General features: G+C 35.6%; 2 protein-coding genes across 3 annotated transcripts in view; both read right to left on the bottom strand.

The window, feature by feature from the left end:
- LOC128093327 (uncharacterized) overlaps positions 1-21,293 on the bottom strand; it is a 481,727-nt gene that overhangs the window by 155,367 nt on the left and 305,067 nt on the right. The gene's annotated exons all lie outside the window — the stretch shown is intronic.
- Positions 3,278-21,293, bottom strand: part of LOC120428032 (homeobox protein unc-4-like) — a 51,527-nt gene continuing 33,511 nt past the window's right edge. For both annotated transcript variants that reach the window (XM_052709753.1, XM_052709754.1), the window contains exons 2-3: positions 5,536-5,675; positions 3,278-3,761 (exon numbers count right to left, since the gene is read on the bottom strand). In XM_052709753.1, the coding sequence (XP_052565713.1) occupies positions 3,419-3,761; positions 5,536-5,675 (483 nt within the window). In that variant the 3' untranslated portion in view covers positions 3,278-3,418. The remainder of the gene's footprint in view (positions 3,762-5,535; positions 5,676-21,293) is intronic.

Here is a 21,293-nt window from a genome sequence, read left to right as displayed (position 1 = left end):
AAGTATTTAAAGTATTTAAAGTATTTAAAGTATTTGAAGTATTTAAAGTATTTAAAGTATTTAAAGTATTTAAAGTATTTAAAGTATTTAAAGTATTTAAAGTATTTAAAGTATTTAAAGTATTTAAAGTATTTAAAGTATTTAAAGTATTTAAAGTATTTAAAGTATTTAAAGTATTTAAAGTATTTAAAGTATTTTAAAGTATTTAAAGTATTTAAAGTATTTAAAGTATTTAAAGTATTTAAAGTATTTAAAGTATTTAAAGTATTTAAAGTATTTAAAGTATTTAAAGTATTTAAAGTATTTAAAGTATTTAAAGTATTTAAAGTATTTAAAGTATTTAAAGTATTTAAAGCATTTAAAGTATTTAAAGTATTTAAAGTATTTAAAGTATTTAAAGTATTTAAAGTATTTAAAGTATTTAAAGTATTTAAAGTATTTAAAGTATTTAAAGTATTTAAAGTATTTAAAGTATTTAAAGTATTTAAAGTATTTAAAGTATTTAAAGTATTTAAAGTATTTAAAGTATTTAAAGTATTTAAAGTATTTAAAGTATTTAAAGTATTTAAAGTATTTAAAGTATTTCAAGTATTTAAAGTATTTAAAGTATTTAAAGTATTTAAAGTATTTAAAGTATTTAAAGTATTTAAAGTATTTAAAGTATTTAAAGTATTTAAAGTATTTAAAGTATTTAAAGTATTTAAAGTATTTAAGGTATTTAAAGTATTGAAAGTATTTAAAGTATTTAAAGTATTTAAAGTATTTAAAGTATTTAAAGTATTTAAAGTATTTAAAGTATTTAAAGTATTTAAAGTATTTAAAGTATTTAAAGTATTTAAAGTATTTAAAGTATTTAAAGTATTTAAAGTATTTAAAGTATTTAAAGTATTTAAAGTATTTAAAGTATTTAAAGTATTTCAAGTATTTAAAGTATTTAAAGTATTTAAAGTATTTAAAGTATTTAAAGTTTTTAAAGTATTTAAAGTATTTAAAGTATTTAAAGTATTTAAAGTATTTAAAGTATTTAAAGTATTTAAAGTATTTAAAGTATTTAAAGTATTTAAAGTATTTAAAGTATTTAAAGTATTTAAAGTATTTAAAGTATTTAAAGTATTTAAAGTATTTAAAGTATTTAAAGTATTTAAAGTATTTAAAGTATTTAAAGTATTTAAAGTATTTAAAGTATTTAAAGTATTTAAAGTATTTAAAGTATTTAAAGTATTTAAAGTATTTAAAGTATTTAAAGTATTTAAAGTATTTAAAGTATTTAAAGTATTTAAAGTATTTAAAGTATTTAAAGTATTTTTGTATTTTTGTATTTTTGTTTTTTTTTAATTAAATTTGTCCATAGAATATATACTCAATATAACTCAATAGATTATAAGGATGGTCAATTATAACAAAGGCAGCAACGGTTTTTTTTAAATAGATTTCAAAATTACTAGTTAAAACAATCGAAAAATTAGCTGGATGTACCGAGAAACGTGGCAAGATCAAAAAAGAAACGAGCTAAATCAGCCAAAAGGCTGGGTGAATAATGCGAACTTTACAGGCAGCAACGGAGGCTTTTAAAAAAAAAAACTTAGAAATAGCAGAAAAAGTAGCTATGCTAACCAAAACACCTACCAGAATAGTGGCAAAGTTAGCTAAACTAGGATTTGTTAAAATATCTGGATTTACTGCCATCAATGGAAAATTTTGAAAATTATTCCTTAAAAAAACTAGTTGAAATAGCCTAAAAACCCGCTGGGCTAACCATAAAGCTTACTAGAATACCTAAAAATCCAGCTAAAATAGCTAACAGACTTTCTGAAAACATACAGCTTTTGAGACTGACAGCATTTTTCCAGCTTACAAATTAGTAAAATTTGCTAATATTTTAGCTAGATTTACTATTTTTTGGACCTGGTTCCAGCTGTCAGATCCAGGATTTTTTTTAGGATTTCTAACTAAAAAAAATGGTGGTTGAAAAAACAACCAATTTTTTTAGGATTTTTAACTAAATTTTAGTAAGATTCACGATAAACCTTCTTTCCGTGTACCATTCCGTTTGTAGTTAATTCTTTTTTTTTATTTAACAATAAAATCAAAAACATTTCATAGTCACCCCGGCTATCAATGTCATCCAGTTTTATAGTATGTACAACTATTCAGAATATTTTTAAATGAAATGAAAACAAATAAAAAAAAATTTCCTCACTCCTCCACTGACGTTAGCAAGATACTAGTTTTCTCTTTGTTTACAATTTTACTTTGGCCCAATAATATTGTTTCGCTTGGTATTTATTTGAATTTTAAAACATTATTTCGAAAATGTTAACTTATATTAAATGTAGGTAGTTTAAAAGTTTTTATTGAAAAAATAATGCAAAGAAATATTTCCCACAATTTTTAAATTTAACGGTGCACATCAACCAGACCTTTTGCACCCAGATTTTTGTTACAGACATTCTAGTATCTTCAAAACTACGGGTAGTTTCGAAGATACTAAAATGTCTGTAACAAAAATCTGGGTGCAAAAGCTCTGGTTGATGTGCACCGTTAAGTCGTTTAGAACAAAATTCCTGATTTCTTTAATATTCACTCAATTTGATATTCAAATTGAATGCATCTTCACTAGCATCTTCATTTATTTACTGAAACTCAAATTTTATTGCTTTTGGATTTTCTTGTTCAAATGCGCCTTTTTGCAACTATATGAAACCATGTTGACCTTGGTAGATAAGTGTTCAAAGTACCTTATGGAGCATGCTGCAGTTTTCGACAAATTTTGAATAGTTTAAAAAGTTAGTAAACTATAATTAAATAAATAGCATTATTTTATAATTTTTAAAATGAGTTCGGATTGGAAAACAGACTGCATTATCAGATTTTTTGAACAATTTTACTCTTAAAATAGTTCAAATTGTTATTGAAACAGAATTCAAGAATATCTTCAAATTTATTAAAATTCTCAAGTTCAAGATTAAATTTGTATTTTAATTTATTCTTTTCTATATTACGAATTTTTCAAATTAGACATTCGATGTAACCAAAAGTGAATTTGACGTAATCACTATCAAAATCACCCCGGTTTTTAAAAAAGTTTGGTTAAATAAACGCGTGCATTATTTAGTCTGAGTCCGACCGCCAACGCTATCAGTTGACATGGAATGTTCGGAATGATCGGAATAGTATCACCAATGACTCACGCTAAATATTTTCCATAACTTAAATTTTTTGTGAGACAAGTTCAGGTACGGAAAATGGAATTCTCAACTCAAATATAAAGAAGTGATATCATTTCAGAGATTAATTATTCAATACGGCATGAAACGAAAATAAACTAAAATATTTAACTTATAATGTGTTATTGTACATAATGGTAGCGTCTGAACTAACGTGTTTATAAGAAACTGTTCTCCATGGATAGTGTATTTCACGTATTGTTGTAAAGTAATGATTCTATGCTAAACGGGTTTGGCCTCATACTATTCTTATGTGCATCAGTACTTTCTTCCATGGTATCGTCGATACTGACACGCCTTTCCATTAAACAGTCTTCTGGTATTTCATTAGATTCAGCTCCTCCAACAACATCAATTGGATCCTCGTCATCATCGTCATCACCTCCTTCTACATCACTTTCTGAACTGGAATTGTTGTGATGCTGTGATAGGTACTCTGCCTTGAGAACTTCGAGATCAACTGCTATTCCTTTTGCCCGTAGCTTTCTTGCTTGTCGTTCGAGAGCCTTTGTCAGCTTTTTTCTTCGACGAGCTCTGTTAAATGAGTAAAATATTAGGTAAATTTTTGTTTAACTTAAACACGATGCAAACATTTTTGAAAATTGATGTCCCTTCCCGCTGAGAAATTCAACGCCCCGATCGGCCTTCGTCAGCATTAAAAAACCAGAAAGAAACGATTAGGGGCAGGGGGGGGTGTCAGAATGAACCGCCCAAGTAAAACTCACCAACAACCACAGAAAACATACAAATTTATGAATTCAGTGTAGTAGACATATTATATGCTTTGGGATTTTCCCTTCAATGTTGTATGCTTGGTTGATGAAAAATATAACTTGATACTATTTTTGATGCACTTTACAAGATGTATTTTTTCGAGAACTTTTCCAGGATGCGGAGCAGAATGGACCACCCTGCGGGGAAGAATGTGCCACCTTAGAAAACAACCCATTTCGTCTAATACAACGTTGAAAGGTGATAAGAAATGACTTAAGGGCCCTATCCAACATAGTTTTCATGTAGTTTGAACACTTTTATATAAAAAAAAACAAACATTTTTGCCTTCCTCACCTGAGGTAATATAAGGCTATAATCCTGCTCGGAAAATGAACTTTTTTGTATACCTTGTATACCTATCGACTCAGAATCGAAAACTGAACAAATGTCTGTGTGTATGTGTGTGACCAAAATTGTAACTCAGTTCACTTAGCAGTGGCTAAACCGATTTTGTTCAAACTGGTCGCATTCGACTCGGTTTAGGGTCCCATACGTCGCCATTGAATTATTTAAAATTTTGATAAACACTTCAAAAGTTATGTTTAAAAATGTGTTTTCACAAATATCCGGATCTCACTTAAATTTATGTAAACTATGTCCGGATCCGGATGGTTAGGTAATAGAAAGACCTTTCCAACGAGTTCAAAACATTGGCATCTCTTTCTCTTCTCTTAACTAAAGTGATATGTATGTACCTTTCTGCAGCCGGATCTCACTTAACTGTATATAAACGATGTCCGGATCCATTATCCGACCCATCGTTGGTAAGGTAATCGAAATACCTTTCCAAAAAGTCCAAAACATAGAAAATGTGGCAAAGTGGCAACCCGTTCTCGAGTGAAATTTGTGTACTTTTTTATTCCGGATTAAAAAAAAATGAAATTTGTGTCCAAATGTGTGTGTCCATCATGTCACCCACTGTTTGTAAAGAGTGAGGAAGGCACCAACCACATAGGTGGATTAAGTTGATTTTTAAAATAGTGTAAATATGTTGAAATAAGACACTATTTTTACAAATAAGCATCAAACGCATTAAACGTTATTTTTGAAGCTATCAGGGGTGAAATCATCCATTTATTTCAAATTTAATGAATTTTGATTGTTTTTATAAGGCAGTAAAAGAGTGGCCTATGCTACCTTCAAACTATCTAACTTTCCTTAACTTTCCAGAAAGCTTATTTAAGAACCTGTGAAAAAGTTGGAGGGGTTTATGGGAGACATAAACTTTGAAAAATATTTGCAACGGCCTCAATGATTTAAGGCCGTTGCAGATATTTTTCAAAGTTTATGTCGCCCCCCTCCCCCCCCCCCTCACAAACATACCAATCAGCATAGCGCACCAGGTACGCGTGCCCCCCCCCCCTTTTACTTTTTACATCCAAATGTTGAAATCTTTGTTTGTAATTTCAATTTTTATATTTTTTTTGCCCCATCCTCGACTTTGGTCAGAGCCGAGGGACATAAACTTCAAAAAACATTTGCAACGGTCTAAATGACATTTGAAAACATTAATATAAAAAATACACTATCTTACTTCTCTCTTGCCCTCAGTTCGTTTGGTGGGATAGGTTCCCCTGAGCAGGATTGAGGATGAGCATTGTGAGCGGGTCTTCCTGGGCCTTTTTTTGTGTGTTCTTTTTTCCTCCACTTAGCTCGTCGATTTTGAAACCACACCTGTAAAAGAAATGATATTAAGTAAATAAGAACATGTAAAAAAATAGTAAAGAGCGAGTTTTTCACCAATCGTATCGAGGGGCTCCAATGAAGCTCTGTATGAAACTTTCAGCGTTTGGGAGATGTACTCATACCAAATATGAGCCCTTTACGACAAAGGGAAGTGGAGTAAAACGGGTAAGTTCTTTAAATTGCTCGCATTCTCGTAAAACTTGATGGAATCCAATTTTCTTGGTTGCATTTGAAATGGTGTTTTGAAGCTCTCCAAAATATTTTATACAGATCCTAGTTTGGTTTGACTTTTTCTCATAGCTTTGTAAATAACTGTTGGAAATAAATATTTTCAAAATTTATCTTTTTGCCAGTCTTCCCGAAACGCACTGTACGTTCACACGCATTTCAAGTTTTCATTGAAGACACACCAGGCTGCCATCCCGAGCATGGGTAAATAACAAGGGAAATGCGTAATAATACCTTTCTCTGGTATCAATACCAAATTTTGGTATTCCTGGACCCTTTAAAATTTTTCTTAAGGATTATGCAAGAGCAAAATGTGGTATCATACCAATTTAAGGTATTGTTTTGATATTGCAAAATTGCAGAATTTGTCAATGATCGAACACCACATTTTGGTATTCTTTTGGTATTACACGGAGAGACTGTGCCCAGAAATTTTAACAATTAAAATTGTTGATTTTACTTTCGTAAATTTCAACAAAAACGTACTTGTTACGGGTAATTTTCAGTTGAATCAACCAAAATTCAGTAATAATTTAATAACCTTTTTGTTGAAAATGCTAAAGGCAAAAAGCTAACAGATTTCCCGAACTCGAATGAACGTGCTCGACTGTTAGCTTTGGTTTTAGAAAAATCAAGATTTTTTTTGGTTAAATGTAAATATCAATTGGTTGAATATTTAAAAGATGAACTTGGGTTTGTTTACGTTTGTCATTTGAAGTCAGGATTCGAACAAGAGCGGTCGATTTGTTGAGTTTGTGTTGTTAATTGTGAAGTGAGAGAATGTGAAAGGTGAAAATCACACTATTTGGCTAATGTTGAAGTGCAAATCGAAGTGAACACTGTTGCAACTGTGGAGGTGCAATTGGTGAGTAAGTTTGTTGATGATTTCTTTGCAGGTGATAAACTATGAAGAACAAGACGAGGACATTCGCAATGAGGACCTCTGATGCGAGGGGACTTCATGACAATGTTTTAAGGAAAGGGAAGGGCAGTGGAAGGAAAAGCGGGCGAACTCTTGCACGACAATACTTGCACGGGCAAATTTAACAAAATGTTGGTTAATCTAAGTAAGTATGGATTTATTTTTACAAAACAATTTATCTGTTGTGATTTTACGATGGATACAATTTTAATGAACCATTTTTTCAGAATCATCAACCATAAAATACATGGAAATGAGTACACATAATATTTTTAATTAGATGATGGGAAATGTCTAAAAAATAAAATTTATAAAAGATATACAAAAGAAGATAAAAATATTTTAAAAATGCTGTTAATAGAAGACTGCTAAATAAACTGGTAAGTAAAACTCAAAATATTGTTTTCAGAAATCGGAGTACGTTGAATAAATTGAATCAAATACAATGAAAGTGTGTTGCCAAATTAATGCAAGCTTGGTAAGTAGCATTATTGATATTTCTTCTTTCCTCATTATAATTACATTTATTTACGATCCTTTTTTCAGTTTATAGACAAAATTAAGAATTTTGTATTAAATTACTAATAAATTTTATATGTCTATTTGCAGCAAAAAGTTCGTTTTGGTGTAAATTCTGTGTCCAACCACAAGAAAAATAACTAAACCTGAGACCGTTGTAGATGATGATGACTTATCGGATGATTGCACAGTGATGGTAAGTGAATGCAACACTTAATTTCATACAACATAATAACGAACTTGGTGAAAATTTTACTCGGTTTATATTTTTAAGGAATTCACGAGAGATTAAACATCTTTTATAAATATGTTCAACAAAATTTGTAATATGTTTTATTATTATTATTTTAGATTTATGCAACGTAATATTTTCAAAGTTTAATCATACTTTACATGTTTTATAATAACAGTTAATAAAAAAAAATGTTTTTATGCTTTTTAACAGTAATTAAATAACTTCATGCCAAAAAAAAAACAAATTAGTACAAAAAGTTAAAATTTTAGGCAGAATAAATGTGAATATAAAAACACCCAGCATTAATTTGTGAGGCATTATTATAAAATTTACTGCAAATTCAATAAAAATATTGCTAACAATAGCTAATTATTGACTACATGTACGAATGTTTTTCTGTATTTAAGTAAGACATTAGTTAAAAATATAGCTAGAAATTCAGCCCGGCCTGTATCGTTAGATAATTAAAGAAAATATATATCGACACTTACATAAATTATGTTTAATTAAGAAATGTTTTGTTATAATTCACTAATAATTTGCAGCATGCAAAAATATTTCAGTTAATACAACGAAAAAAATTGTTGAAAAATAGTTGAAAAGTATGGTCCAGCCTGTTTTTTACAGAATATTCCACAATATTTAAGCTTAAAACAAAAAAAAATTAGTTAATTTTCTGAAAAAAATATTCTAGCAGTCGACTGCTAGAATTTTTTTCGGCCATTTAACCAACAAAAATGGCAATTCCAACTATTTTTTTAGTTACTTTTAGTTACTGGTGGTCAGCAATTTTGGGTTAGCAAAATCAACAATCGATTGTTGAAAAAAAGCTGTGTAAAAAATTAACCCATACTTTTAGTTAAATTAACCAAGATTTTCTTAGATTTGCCCTGGCCGGTCTCTCCGTGTACAGTATTTTATCAAATTCCTCTGCAACTAGGGGAAAATTTTGACCAATTTTGACAAAATAATTAATTTTGCGCTAAAATGATGTCTCAAAGCGAATGCTTTCATTGAAAACCGGAAATTTCAAACTTGATTTTAAACATTTTTGATATACCCCCTAGAGAAATGACTTGAAATTGTGGAAAATTTTCTAAGTCAGGATGGCACATTTTGGTATTATTTTGGTATTTAAGTGTTTTATCAAATTCCTCTGAAACTATGGGAAAATTTTGACCAATTTTGACATAATAATTAATTTTGCGCTAAAATGATGTCTCAAAGCGAATGCTTTCATTCAAAACCGGAAATTTCAAACTTTATTTTAAACATTTTTGATATACCCCCTATAGAAATGACTTGAAATTGTGGAAAATATTCTAAGTCAGGATGGCACATTTTGGTATTATTTGAATATTGAAAGGTTTCATCAATTTTCTCTGAAACTATGGGAAATTTGTTAAAAAAAATTACGAGTTAATTAATTTTGCGCTAAAACGACTTGAAACCCAAAAATGTTAAAGATGATTTTAAAAATTAGTGTGATATACCCACTAATATTTTTTTCAAAAACGTTGAAACATCTCTAAGTCGGGATAACCAAATACTTTGAAAAACGAGTCAATCGACAGATTAATGCATTTTGGTGAATTTCAATTCAGTTTCATTTTAATAATACTTATTTTTCAATCTTGTTATTTTTCAGAAGCTTCAAGAACTTCAAGCACAGGCCGTTCATCAATGACAAATGCATTCGGTGTGGTGAAGATTATCACTAATAACAACATGGAATCATCAGGTGAGTAGATTTGGCTGTTGCATATGAATAATTTCCGTTTTTTCACTAACTGCAACTGCTGCACTAAAAATGGTATGAAAATACCAAATTTTGGTATTACTTGTTCAAATACCAGCGACCATAATGTGCTCTTGGTTGCCCAGTAATAGATGGTAAAATATCATGAAATCATACCAAAATCATGTATGTGAAAGACCACAGAAATGCCAAAATATGATTTTCCAAGAGCGCGGGAATACATAAAAATAAAACCATGGTAATACCAAGTTTTGGTATTCAAGCAATGTTCAAAAATCCAGAAGACCTCAACTTGGTATTGAAATGGTTCTATTTTGAGGTATTATTTTACCCTTGGAATAACATGGTTTGGTATTGTTGTGCCCTTACACATACAAGATTTTGGTATGATTTCATGGTATTTTACCATCTATTACTGGGCAACCAAGGACACATTTTGGTCGCTGTTATTTGCCCAAGTAATACCAAAATTTGGTATTCCCGTGTTATTTACCCCTGCTCGGGATGTTCGAGTTCTACCCGAACGGCGCACTCAAGGTTCACACGCAGTGTAAACACGGGGTGCAAACCTCGGGTACAACACCGTGCGAGTGAAGAGCGTATAAACGTAGGGGTGACCAAAGTATGGCCCGCGGGCCAAACGTGGCCCGCGAGGTGATTTTTTGTGGCCCGCGGACCCATTTTGAAAAATCATATAAAATGGCCCGTTGACTATTCGTAAAGTGAGTTATAGTTTTTCAAAATGAATGTTATTTTTAAATTAATACAAAGAGACCACAGTTTATTTTATTCTTTTTCGTGATATTTTTGCTAATTCATATTTCGTTCCCCATTTTACGACACAAATATTTTGTTCAAAAATCTTTCAAATTAATGTGAGTGAAACAAGTAAATATCGCCAACATTTTCATCATCATTTTTGACTTGACTTAGATAGAAAACTGCAAACAATATAAGTATTTCATATTAATTTAAAACTCAAAATGACTCTCAAACCTTATTGCACTTTGAAACCTTTCACCTCGGGATTCAATTCATGACAATTTGATAACGAATCTGATTAACTACCATCTGATTCAGGCAGACAAAATGTTGAAATTAGAGTAATAAAGCTATAAAGAATAAAATATTTTTATCAAAGCTTTTGTTAATACAACCCTCCCCACCCTACAAAGTGGCTCGAAAAATCAAAGGCAATTTAAAAAAAATGCTTTAAAATTCTAATGAGAATTTAAGTGAAATTTAAAATGCATTCCTCTGCGTTTTATTTAGAATCATTTTGAGCTTGTTTGAATTTATTAAACAATAATTTGAATTTTGTTGAATTTTCGATTAGGCTCGTACAAATTTTATTTAAAGTTTTTGTCTCCCTCCCCCCTTCAAAGTTGCCCCGAAAAATCAGAGGGCAAAAAAATATGTTTTAAAAAACTTCAAAATTTCCATAGAAATTGAACTGCAATCAGCTGAAATCAATTTAAAATGCATTCCCCTGCGTTTAGAATCATTTTCAGCATGTTTGGGTTGATTTAAAAATCTTTTGAATATTTGAAACTTTTTGATGTTTATTATCGCAAAAAAAATCGCAGAGATTCTTACATTTCAAATCTTACATTTTTTGAAAACTAATGATTGCAAAACAACTGAACTAGTGTAAAATGCATTTTAAAACACGTTTTCCATTCCATGCCCCCCCCCCCCCCTTCCAAAAAACAATAAAAAATCTTTAAATTGCTCGCATTCTCGTAAAACTTGATGGAATTTAATTTTCTTGATTGCATTTGAAAAGGTGTTGAAAAGGTGAAGCTCTCCAAAATATTTTATACAGATCCTAGTTTGGTTTGACTTTTTCTCATAGCTTTGAAAATAACTGTTGGAAATGAATATTTTCAAAATCCCTATTTCTTTTTGCCAGTCTTCCCGAAACGCACTGTACGTTTACACGCATTACAAGTTTTCAGTGAAGACACACCAGGCTACCAAATTTCGAGTTCTACCCGAACGGCGCACTCAAAGTTTACACGCGGTGTAAACACGGGGTGCAAACCAAGGGGGCTTCTACGAACTGTCAAACCAATACAAACCGTATAAAACGAGTCCAAAGAGTTTTGATAAGCGGAGATAAAATCAACTATGTCCTTAGTGTCGATGTGTTTTTGTACAAATCGGATAATATTTTCCTTTTAAGGATTTTTCTGAAAATTTTGCAAATCAAAAACAAATAAAAAAAAATGTCATAATTTGTTACAAATCTTACAAATAGTTAAAAAGCTCATAAAAGTAGTACCCAATGAAATTTGAGTACCTAACAATGAATATCACTCCAAACATTACGCTTGTCCATCCCGTTTGTCTTTGTAATAATTGTTCAAAGACAAAACGATTTTTATTATAATAATTCTGAGATATTGTAAAAATCACCTAAGCCCAGAAAAAACAACACATAAAAACCATTTGTGTTTGTTTTCCAAAAAATTAGTGGGCCCAAAATAGGGACAAATGCTCTACATGCGCTTAAATTTCGAATTAAACTTCACCATCGTGTTCCCCAGACGATTTTATATAAGAATATTTTTTGGAATATTGGGCAAATCGAAATCTCTGAAGATAACGATTTTTTTAGATTGCAGATGCATAATTTGCCTACCACATTGTGCATTTCGAGTGGTGTGCCAGTTGGCGCGAAATGAAATATATTTAGGTAAACATGTTTGGGAGCCTATACACTAAGACCAAAGTTGTTTTTTTGCATCTTTGGATTGCCCCTACATGCATGCAATTTTGGGCATTGTCCTGAATTTTATGTAAAAATTTTAAAATCAAAAATCTTGAGAAGGAATTTTCAATTAGATTGGATGCCTTCAGCAAAGTTTTAGAAATTTATTATAACAATGCAGAATTCAGGGTCAGGTAGAAAATAGTTATTTGACAATTTTTCAATGTTCTACAAAGTTGTTCAGAATGATAAATTACACAACTTTGTGCAAGAGACCTATAATTACCTCTTTTATGATGTAATTTTACCTCAATTTACACCCACCCGAGCAGGGGTAAATAACGCGGGAATACCATATTTTGGTATTACTTGGCATAATAACAAATACCAAAATGTGCCCTTGGTTGCCCAGTAATAGATGGTATAATACCATGAAATCATACCAAAAAACTGTATGGGGAAGACCAAAGCAATACCAAAACGTGCCATTCCAAGGGCAAATGAATACCAGACAATAACAACTTTCCGGGTAAATACAAATCTCATTGGACAGTGAGAATTTTCTATAGGATTACAACGGGAATTCAATTCGGCTAATAGGATTGCATGAGAAATGGGCAGAATTTTGATGCTATATTTAAATCCTTCGAACAGGCAGGAAATCGAAATCTTGCTTGGAGAGCCAAAAAATATCAGGTAAAGAAAGCTAGAGGAATACTGGAATCGAACTCATGACAGGTAAGGTGCAGACACCATTTTAGCTACCCGATTACCAACTGAGCTATCAACGCTTATTGAAAACGGGCTGCTGCTGCATCAATATGTTTTAGCTGCAGGCAAAAATAGGGTACGTTATCCATTAGTGGACCCCTTTCCTATAGTGGACCCTCTGGAGGGTTTTTAATGAAAAATTCAATAAAAATCACAATTTCAAGCGTGTTGTTGTCTAGAAATAATTTATTTGGCATGTTCAGCATCATTTAAAACAATGTTGGCTGTTATTGACGTGTCCTTTCAGCCAAAAAAAGTGTTTTGAGTTCGACATCTGAAATCAGCCATGGCCACTAGCATTTTCACAACAAAACTGCATTTATATTTTATGATTGAATTAACCATCCAATCATTTTTTGACTGATTATTTAACTTCAGCAAGTCGAAATAATGTAAGTTTAAGGATTTTTACTAAAATAAAGCGAAGAACTGCCATTTTCGAACAAAAATTAGGGGGTCCAATATAGGACAACGAAATCCAAACTTTTCCAAAAGTGGACCCCTGTTAATTTAACCTTCAAAAATGAAGAAAACTGTGTATTCAAGCAAAAGTTTCTCTAAAACATACAATAAATGCTTGTTGTTATCAACCTAAACGCATATTTTTTCAATTATGAGTACAAATAGAGCTGTTTTCATGTTAAAAGTACCAAAAATGCTGAAGCCGTAAAAAATTATAATTAATCAAAACTATAGTTAATTGTACTTAACTGAAGCATCATAATTGCAGTTTGAAATAATATTTTATAATAATAAATCAATAACAAAACATTTTTTTAAATAAATATGCGTGGTTTTATCAGCAACTGTAAACAAATCTATTATATAGTTTCGGTCAACCATTTATGTAATTAATATGGAAAAATTTGCATCAAGATTACTTTTTTTAGTTATTTTTATGTTTATAGTGGTTTTTGAAACGTTTTCTCTGATCTTTTTCGGAAATAAATGTGTTTAAATGTCTGTTAGGTGTTTTGTTGTTTAAAGCCAAATTTGTTAACAAAACATATTTGTTTATAATGAAAAGTGAGCAAAATCCATCTTTTATTCATTATATCTATCATTAGACCTACACCATGCATCAAAACATCAAATATCGGTTAAATTTGGTATAAAAATAACAGTTTGCCTATAGTGGACCCGGGTCCACAATCGGATTATGGACCCGGGTCTACTATAGGAAAAGGGGGTCCATAACAAGGCAAAAAAACTTTTTTTTCAAATGGCTATTTTGCTGCTCAAAAACAAATAACTGATGAAACAAATAGTCAAAATTGTTCAAAAGACTTCAGATTTCATTGTTTTATACAAAGGGTTATAAAAAAGGGCTTAAAATATTGAAAATTTGTGAAAAATGTGCTTCGGCTCTACTAGGGGGTCCACTAATGGTTAAAATACCCTATCAGGAAATTCAAAGAAAGAGATACAAACTAAACCAGAACGAGAAAGGCAGCGTGGCATTTTTTGTGAGATTTTCGTGGATGCATGATTCCAGCTGAATAGGATTCAACACAAATCCAATATTAAAAGGATTTTAGAACGAAGTTCGAATACCACATGCATACCAACATTTTGGTATTGAAAGAGTTATTTTATCAAATTATCAAAGATTGACATTATTTTTTTGAGTTTATCGGTTATGACGAAAAAGGCACACAATGTTAAGTAAAATCCATTCTGAAATCTTAAATTTTTCACGTAAAACCTATTGTTGTCGTAAAGTTAATCGTCTAAATATATACATGTTTGTCTTATCATTTTCAAATGTATCAGCATACTTTTAAGAATGTTAAACATCATTTAAAATAGTTTTTTTTGCAATTCCGTCGCGAAACAACTTACTTTTCCTGTCATTTTTGAACGACGAAATAGCCTACTTTTCTGTACCAAAAACAACAGAATCGAATAGCAACACTTTTCAAAATAAATGCTGAAAAGTTCTACTTTTCAGCACTGAAATGGGTGCTGAAAAGTTGAACTTTTCAGCACTTGTTTCGAAAAGTAACACTTTTCAACATTTTTTTGATTTAAACGATTTATCGACAAAATACTTGAAAATTTGACTTGAAATTTCACTAAATTGGTGTTTTTCGGAATTACAAAAAATGTTGTATGGAACTCGTTGCAAAACTTAATTTTTTCAGCACTCGTCGTATTTATCCAACTCGGTGAACCTCGTTGGATAAATGTACGACTCGTGCTGAAAAAATCCTCTTTTTGCAACTTGTTGCATAAACTACTATTTTATGAATCAACTTCATTTTAAAATATTTTTATTTAAAATACCTTTACAATACCAATGTGTATTCCCTAATTTATAAAGATCATTAAATGACTTTTTTAGACCAAAATGAAGTAGTTGGCTTTAATTTGGAGTAGATTTGTGTTTTTAAGTATGTAAGTAAGTAACAGTATGTCAAAATTCGACATTTTCTTAAAATTTGCCCAATAACAAAACAATACCAAAATTTGGTATAATACCACAGATTAGTATTTACTTACACTTTAGACATTTTTTCAAGGGCTTGCGAAAACCAATATTTGGTATTGATACCATTGAATGGTATTATTTTGCATTTCCCTTGTTATTTACCCATGCTCGGGCACAGTAGAAAGCCGAGATAATAGTTCTACCAAAATGAAATGGAAGAATAAACCTCTCGCGGGTGAACCCCCACGAAATTGTGTTCATTTGTTCATTGGAACAGATCTTCCCTCTGAGTGGCTTATATCGGTAAATGAGCATCTCATAGTCATTGAACTTTGGTGGCCTATACGGCAAAGGCGCGGTTCGATATGTCAAAGGTCCTGGGTTCGAGTCCCGATACCGGAACTTTTTTGGTTGATGAACTGTTTTGAAAATGAACCCATGAGAAAAACGCTCTCGTCAATCTCGGGATTTACCCTCTGTGTGCGTTCACAGTACCTATATACTACCAGATCGTGTTCTTTATTCTCTCGGATGGCGCTGCCCAACTGTGTAGACTGAAAATGCGATATTACACCAGAATAGTGGTTAAATTACACATTTTCAGAGATAAAATTACCATTTTTTCATAAAAGATGTACCCCTTTCCAGATCTGATATTACCATCACTTTTTTTCTGTGTGTAAAAAGTTAGATTTCAGCGCCACCTATGCGGCGAAGTTCGGAAATAAAAATTGCTGCCAGAAGATGCGCTCTTGGCGGCACGGCGAAAAAACCCTTTTTGCGGTATTGTACTGTGGGGAACCTCGGAACGGCGGACGAATAAAACAACCGGAATCAACTTAACTAAACTTGGTTTATTTTACAACGATCCGAATAGCGCGCCAGGAAATGCTAGAGTGACGTTTGTTGGTTTTTGCTACCAAGGTGTAGCAACAATGAGGTGGGCACTACACGACGCGTGGGAACTACCACAGGGCTCCCCCCAGTTACACGAGGAATCGGACACGATATTCCGAAGGTGTAACTTTAGTTTTGGCGCCTTCGTCTGGAGTTGAATGCTGGTTTGATCCTGTCGATGCGCTTCTCCTTGCCACCGATGCGGACATCGAAGAACTTGCTGCTTCGGTTGACAACTTCGTAAGGTCCGTCGTACGGTTGCTGCAACGGCCGCTTGACGTGGTCAACTCGAACGAACACAAAGTCACAAGTGGTCAGGTCCTTCGGCACAAATACCTTGGGCTTTGCGTGGTTGCTACCGCCAACAGGTGCGAGTTGTTGGAGAGTTCGCTTAAGCAAACGGACGAACTCCGAGCGGTCCACTTCCCCTCGCACCGGCGCTTTGAAAAACTCACCAGGCAGCTTCAGCGTTTGACCGTACACCATTTCGGCAGAGGTGCATTTCATGTCTTCTATCGGATGGGGAAGTAAAACGTCGGTCCATTTGCGTAAAAGAGGTTTTGGGTGACTCACCACACATAACCTTCGGACGCCTAGAAATGAGCAGAAACTTGCAACAGAGACCACAAAAGACCCGGGGGTCGTTAAAGTGGATTACTTTGCTTTTGCATTTCATGTCCTCTCGGAAGGACGATCGAAGCCCCAAGAGAATCAACGGAAGTTTGTCGCTCCAGTGTTTCGAGTCCACACACATGATAACAGCTTTCATCGTCATGTGGAAGCGCTCGACCATGCCGTTCGCCTGAGGGTGATACGCTGTTGTCCGAATGCGTTTAATTCCCAAGAGCTGGCTCAGTTCCCGGAACAGTTCGGATTCGAACTGTCGTCTTTGATCGGTTGTTATGGTTTCCGGAATGTGTTGCAAAAAGACTATTTCTACATAAAAACAACTTATCTTTCTCGATCAACAATTTTTTATTCACCCCAACCTTGCCTACATGGCCTTGACCTTCGCACTTAGCGTCCTCTTCTTCTTTTCTCCTACACAAAGCACTTCTTTAGCAGTTCAATCTTCTCTACCTCCTCCTGGGCACGACCAACAATCAACACTTCACCGCTCGTTCTGCACGTTCTTCAGCAGCAAACCTGCGCCGCGGCCTCCGGTCCAGAACCAGCTACCGCGCGTCTTCGATACGTGGCCTCCCGCCGCACGTGTTCCGCCGGCCAGAGTCGTTCCGCTGTACCGCTTTGGCTGGAATTGGTCGGCTCCGGTCTGCCGTCGTCCGCCGGGATATGTCCGGCCAGAGTCGTGGCAGTAGTTGGCCACCGGTAAGATCCGGATGAGTTCGCGAATGCCGCGAGAATTCGGTCTTCGAACGCCGCGAGAATTCGAAGAACAGCAAAGATGTGATCCGTTCGCTTGCTTGGACCGCCGGGAACTGAGCAACCCCGAAGCGTTGAGAGATGTGAATCCCTCCGATCCGTAGAAACGCTCTCCTCTCCCCAACTTGTTCGCTCTCCCGCTCATTTGCAGCCGAAGTTCTTGCCGGAAGTCGGTTGCTGGTATTGGTGAGGTCGTGTTGGCGTGCAGTAGATGCACGTTTATGGGATATGCTTGTTATTTATCGTTATTTTAATAATGTTCAAGTGCGTACAATAATATTTTACTCAAAAAAGCTCAAATTACCACAAAATATTCCTAACGTTACACAATCCTCCTTTAACAGAAAAGTTTTTTGCGTGCTCCGATAGGAGAGCTCGCAAAAAACTTCCAACCTACACTTCTCTGGCCACCGTGTCGAATCGAACAAATCAAAAGGGCCTACGCCCAAAATCTAATCTAAGAACCACGAGCCTTCAATGCACGTCAGATCAAAACCATCCGTATTCTTCACAAAACGCAAAATTACACGGCAGCACTCCTGCCAGAAGGTGATTTGAACGTCATCGAATCATGACAGAATGTTTTGACACGGCCCCTCCTCCTGCTCACGCCATTCACAAAAATCTGGAACTAACGTTGCTTCATGTCTAAAACCTGCAGATCGCACAGTTAACGAAATCCACGAATACAAAAATTCCCTCTGACTGTTCGAAGTGGGTCATTAACGTTGGGCGCCATGTTGCAAAAAAGACTCTTTCTACATGAAAACACTTCATTTTATCTACTAACAATCATTTATTGACCCCAACCTCGCCTACCTTCACACTTAGCGTCCTCTTCTTCTTTTTTCGGCCACAAGGCACTTCTTTTGCAGTTCAATCTTCTCTTCCTCCTCCTGGGCACGACCAACAATCAACACTTTACCGCTCGTTCTGCACGTTCTTCAGCAGCAAACCTGCGCCGCGGCCTCCGGTCAAGAACCGGCCACCGCGCGCCTTTGATTCGCGGCCTCCCGCCGCACGCGTTCCGCCGAACTGAGAAACGCGATGGTTGCCACACGAGACAGGGCGTCTGCGACTTTGTTCTTGCTACCGCTGCCGAGCTGGACATCCGAAGTGAACTGAGAAATGTACCGGAGGTATCGTTCCTCGTGTGGTAGGTGGTTGTTGCTTGTAGATCCTAGTGCTTGAGTCAGAGGCCACAAAAAAAAAAGCAAAGCAATCCACTTAAACGACCCCCGGGTCTTTTGTGGTCTCTGTTGCAAGTTTCTTCTCATTTCTATAGGCGTCCGAAGGTTATGTGTGGTGAGTCACCCAAAACCTCTTTTACGCAAATAGACCGACGTTTTACTTCCCCATCCGATAGAAGGCCAGGAGGATAAGGCGCCTATAGCAACTTAGGGATCGGCAGCCGAAGCCGCTAACCACCGCGCCACGAGGCCCTCCATAGGCCAGTCAGCGGCCGATAATCGGTGAATATGGTGAACGATCGCCCTTCGACCAAGTACCTGAAGTACTGCACAGCCAGCTTCATTGCGATTAGTTCTCTTCCGAAGGTTGAATATCTGGTTTGCGCTTCAGAGAACTTCTGCAAGAAGAAGCCAAGAGGAGCCCATCGGCCGTATTCAAACTGCTGCAGCACGGCGCCGGTCGACGTGTTCGACGCATCGACCATCAAACTCAGCCGTTTTGTTGGGTCCGGGTAGTGAAGGAGGGCTGCGCTGGCGATACTCTGCTTGCAGTTGTCGAAGGCAGCCCGTGCTTCGTCTCACCACTCGAGTTTTCTTGTGTCGTTCTTGCGGTTTCCAGGTATGAGGTTTCGCAGGGCAGCTTGTTCATCTGTGGCGTGAGGAAAAAACCGTTTGTAGCCGTTGATCAGAGCGAGAAACCGACGGAGTTCCTTGCGGTACCTGGCAGCTTGTAGTCTTGAAGCGCTTGAACTCGTTCGGGTAGAGGTCGCAGCCCATCCTTATTCACGAGAAACCCAACTTCACGTTGCGCGAACCGGCATTTAGCAGGGTTGATTACCAGACCATTTTAGTGCAGACGTTCCAGGACGCACCGAATGTGATCGCGATGTTGATCTTCGTTGGCTGAGGGGATGCAAATATCGTCACAAAATCAAGATCCCCAAAAATCTTGTGCATGAAGCGTTAATACGTCTGCGACGCGTTACATAATCCGAACTGCATTCTTGCAAATTCGAACAGCCCGAAGGGCGTGATCACCGCAGTCTTCGGGATGTCGCATGGTTCTACGGGAATTTGGTGGTAGGCTCGCTCCAAATCCAAGGTGGTGAATATGGACTTACCGTATAACGCGTTGAGAAGGTCATGGATGTGTGGAACTGGGTATCGGTCCGGCACCGTAACGGCATTCAGACGTCGGTAGTCGCCGACGAATCTCCAAGCTCCGTTCTTTCCGAGAAGGGGTAAATAACACGGGAATACCATATTTTGGTATTACTTGGCAATACCACAAATACCAAAATGTGCCCTTGGTTGCCCAGTATTAGATGGTATAATACCATAAAATCATACCAAAAAACTTTATGGGAAAGACCAAAGCAATACCAAAACGTGCCATTCCAAGGGCAAATGAATACCAGATAAATTACAACTTTCCGGGTTAATACAAATCTCATTGGACAAAAAACAATGAGAATTCTCTATAGGATTACAGCGGGAATTCAATTTGGCTAATGGGATTGAAATGAGAAATGGGTAGAATTTTGATGCTATATTTAAATCCAACGAACAGGCAGGAAAACGAAGTCTTGCTTGGAGAGCCAAAAAATATCAGGTAAAGAAAACTAGAGGAATACTGGAATCGAACTCATGACAGGTAAGGTGCAGATACCATTTTAGCTACCCGATTACCAAATGAGCATGCTCGGGTTCTTCAACACGCAGTGCAGTGGGCTGGCCCAGGAGCTGCTCGAGTGACGGCATATTCCCAGTTCAAGCATCGTCTCGAATTCTTGTTTGGCGGCCTGCAGTTTATTGGAGGAAGTCGACGGTTCTTGCAGGACAGCGGGGACCTTTAGTCTGGATGTGGTAAGTGACATCATGTTGAAGTGTCACATCGCGGAATTCATCCAGCAGATCCTTGAACGGATGATCAGCGAGCACCGTCGTCACGTTGTACACCGTCGGCGTTGCCAATCCAGCGATTGAGTGAAGCTTGGTGGTCGAGTCGACTAGTCGACGCCTTTTTAGGTCGACGACGATCCCAAAATGCGCCAGAAAGTCAGCTCCGATTATGGGAGCACTCACATCAGCGATCACAAAATTCCAACTGAATCTACAGCGCAGACCCAAGTCGGTTGTGACGAAGCGTTGTCCAAAAGTCCGAATGACCGTTCCGTTAGCAGCGTGCAACTGCCACTGGGTTGAACTGCCTTGTTTTTCCTTGGTTGTGGCCGGTACAATAGACTGGTCCGACCTGGTATCGATCAGGAAGATCGAAGATGATAAGACGGCTGCTACTCGATTTCGTTCCCATCTCCGCCGTCTCGAGTGAGAAGGAATCTAGTTTTTTGAGCTGTATTGGCAAAGGGAACGGCACTGTTGGGCCGCGTCTCGGAACTTGCAATGGTACCAGCAAATCTCTTGCAAGGACTTGCTTTCAATCGTCGCAGTTGGCTGCTTAGGGCGGCAATTTGAGCTTCCAGGTCCTGTACGCTTGTTAGAGCAGCTTGTTGTATCGCAGCCACCTGCTGACCGGCGACGTCGATCATCTTGTCGGC

Source organism: Culex pipiens, chromosome 1 (genome assembly GCF_016801865.2).
Source record: "Culex pipiens pallens isolate TS chromosome 1, TS_CPP_V2, whole genome shotgun sequence".
Classification (NCBI taxonomy): Eukaryota; Metazoa; Arthropoda; class Insecta; order Diptera; family Culicidae; genus Culex; species Culex pipiens.
The sequence above is the reverse complement of the archived record's forward strand: the minus strand, read 5'-3'. Positions and strand labels throughout refer to the sequence as shown.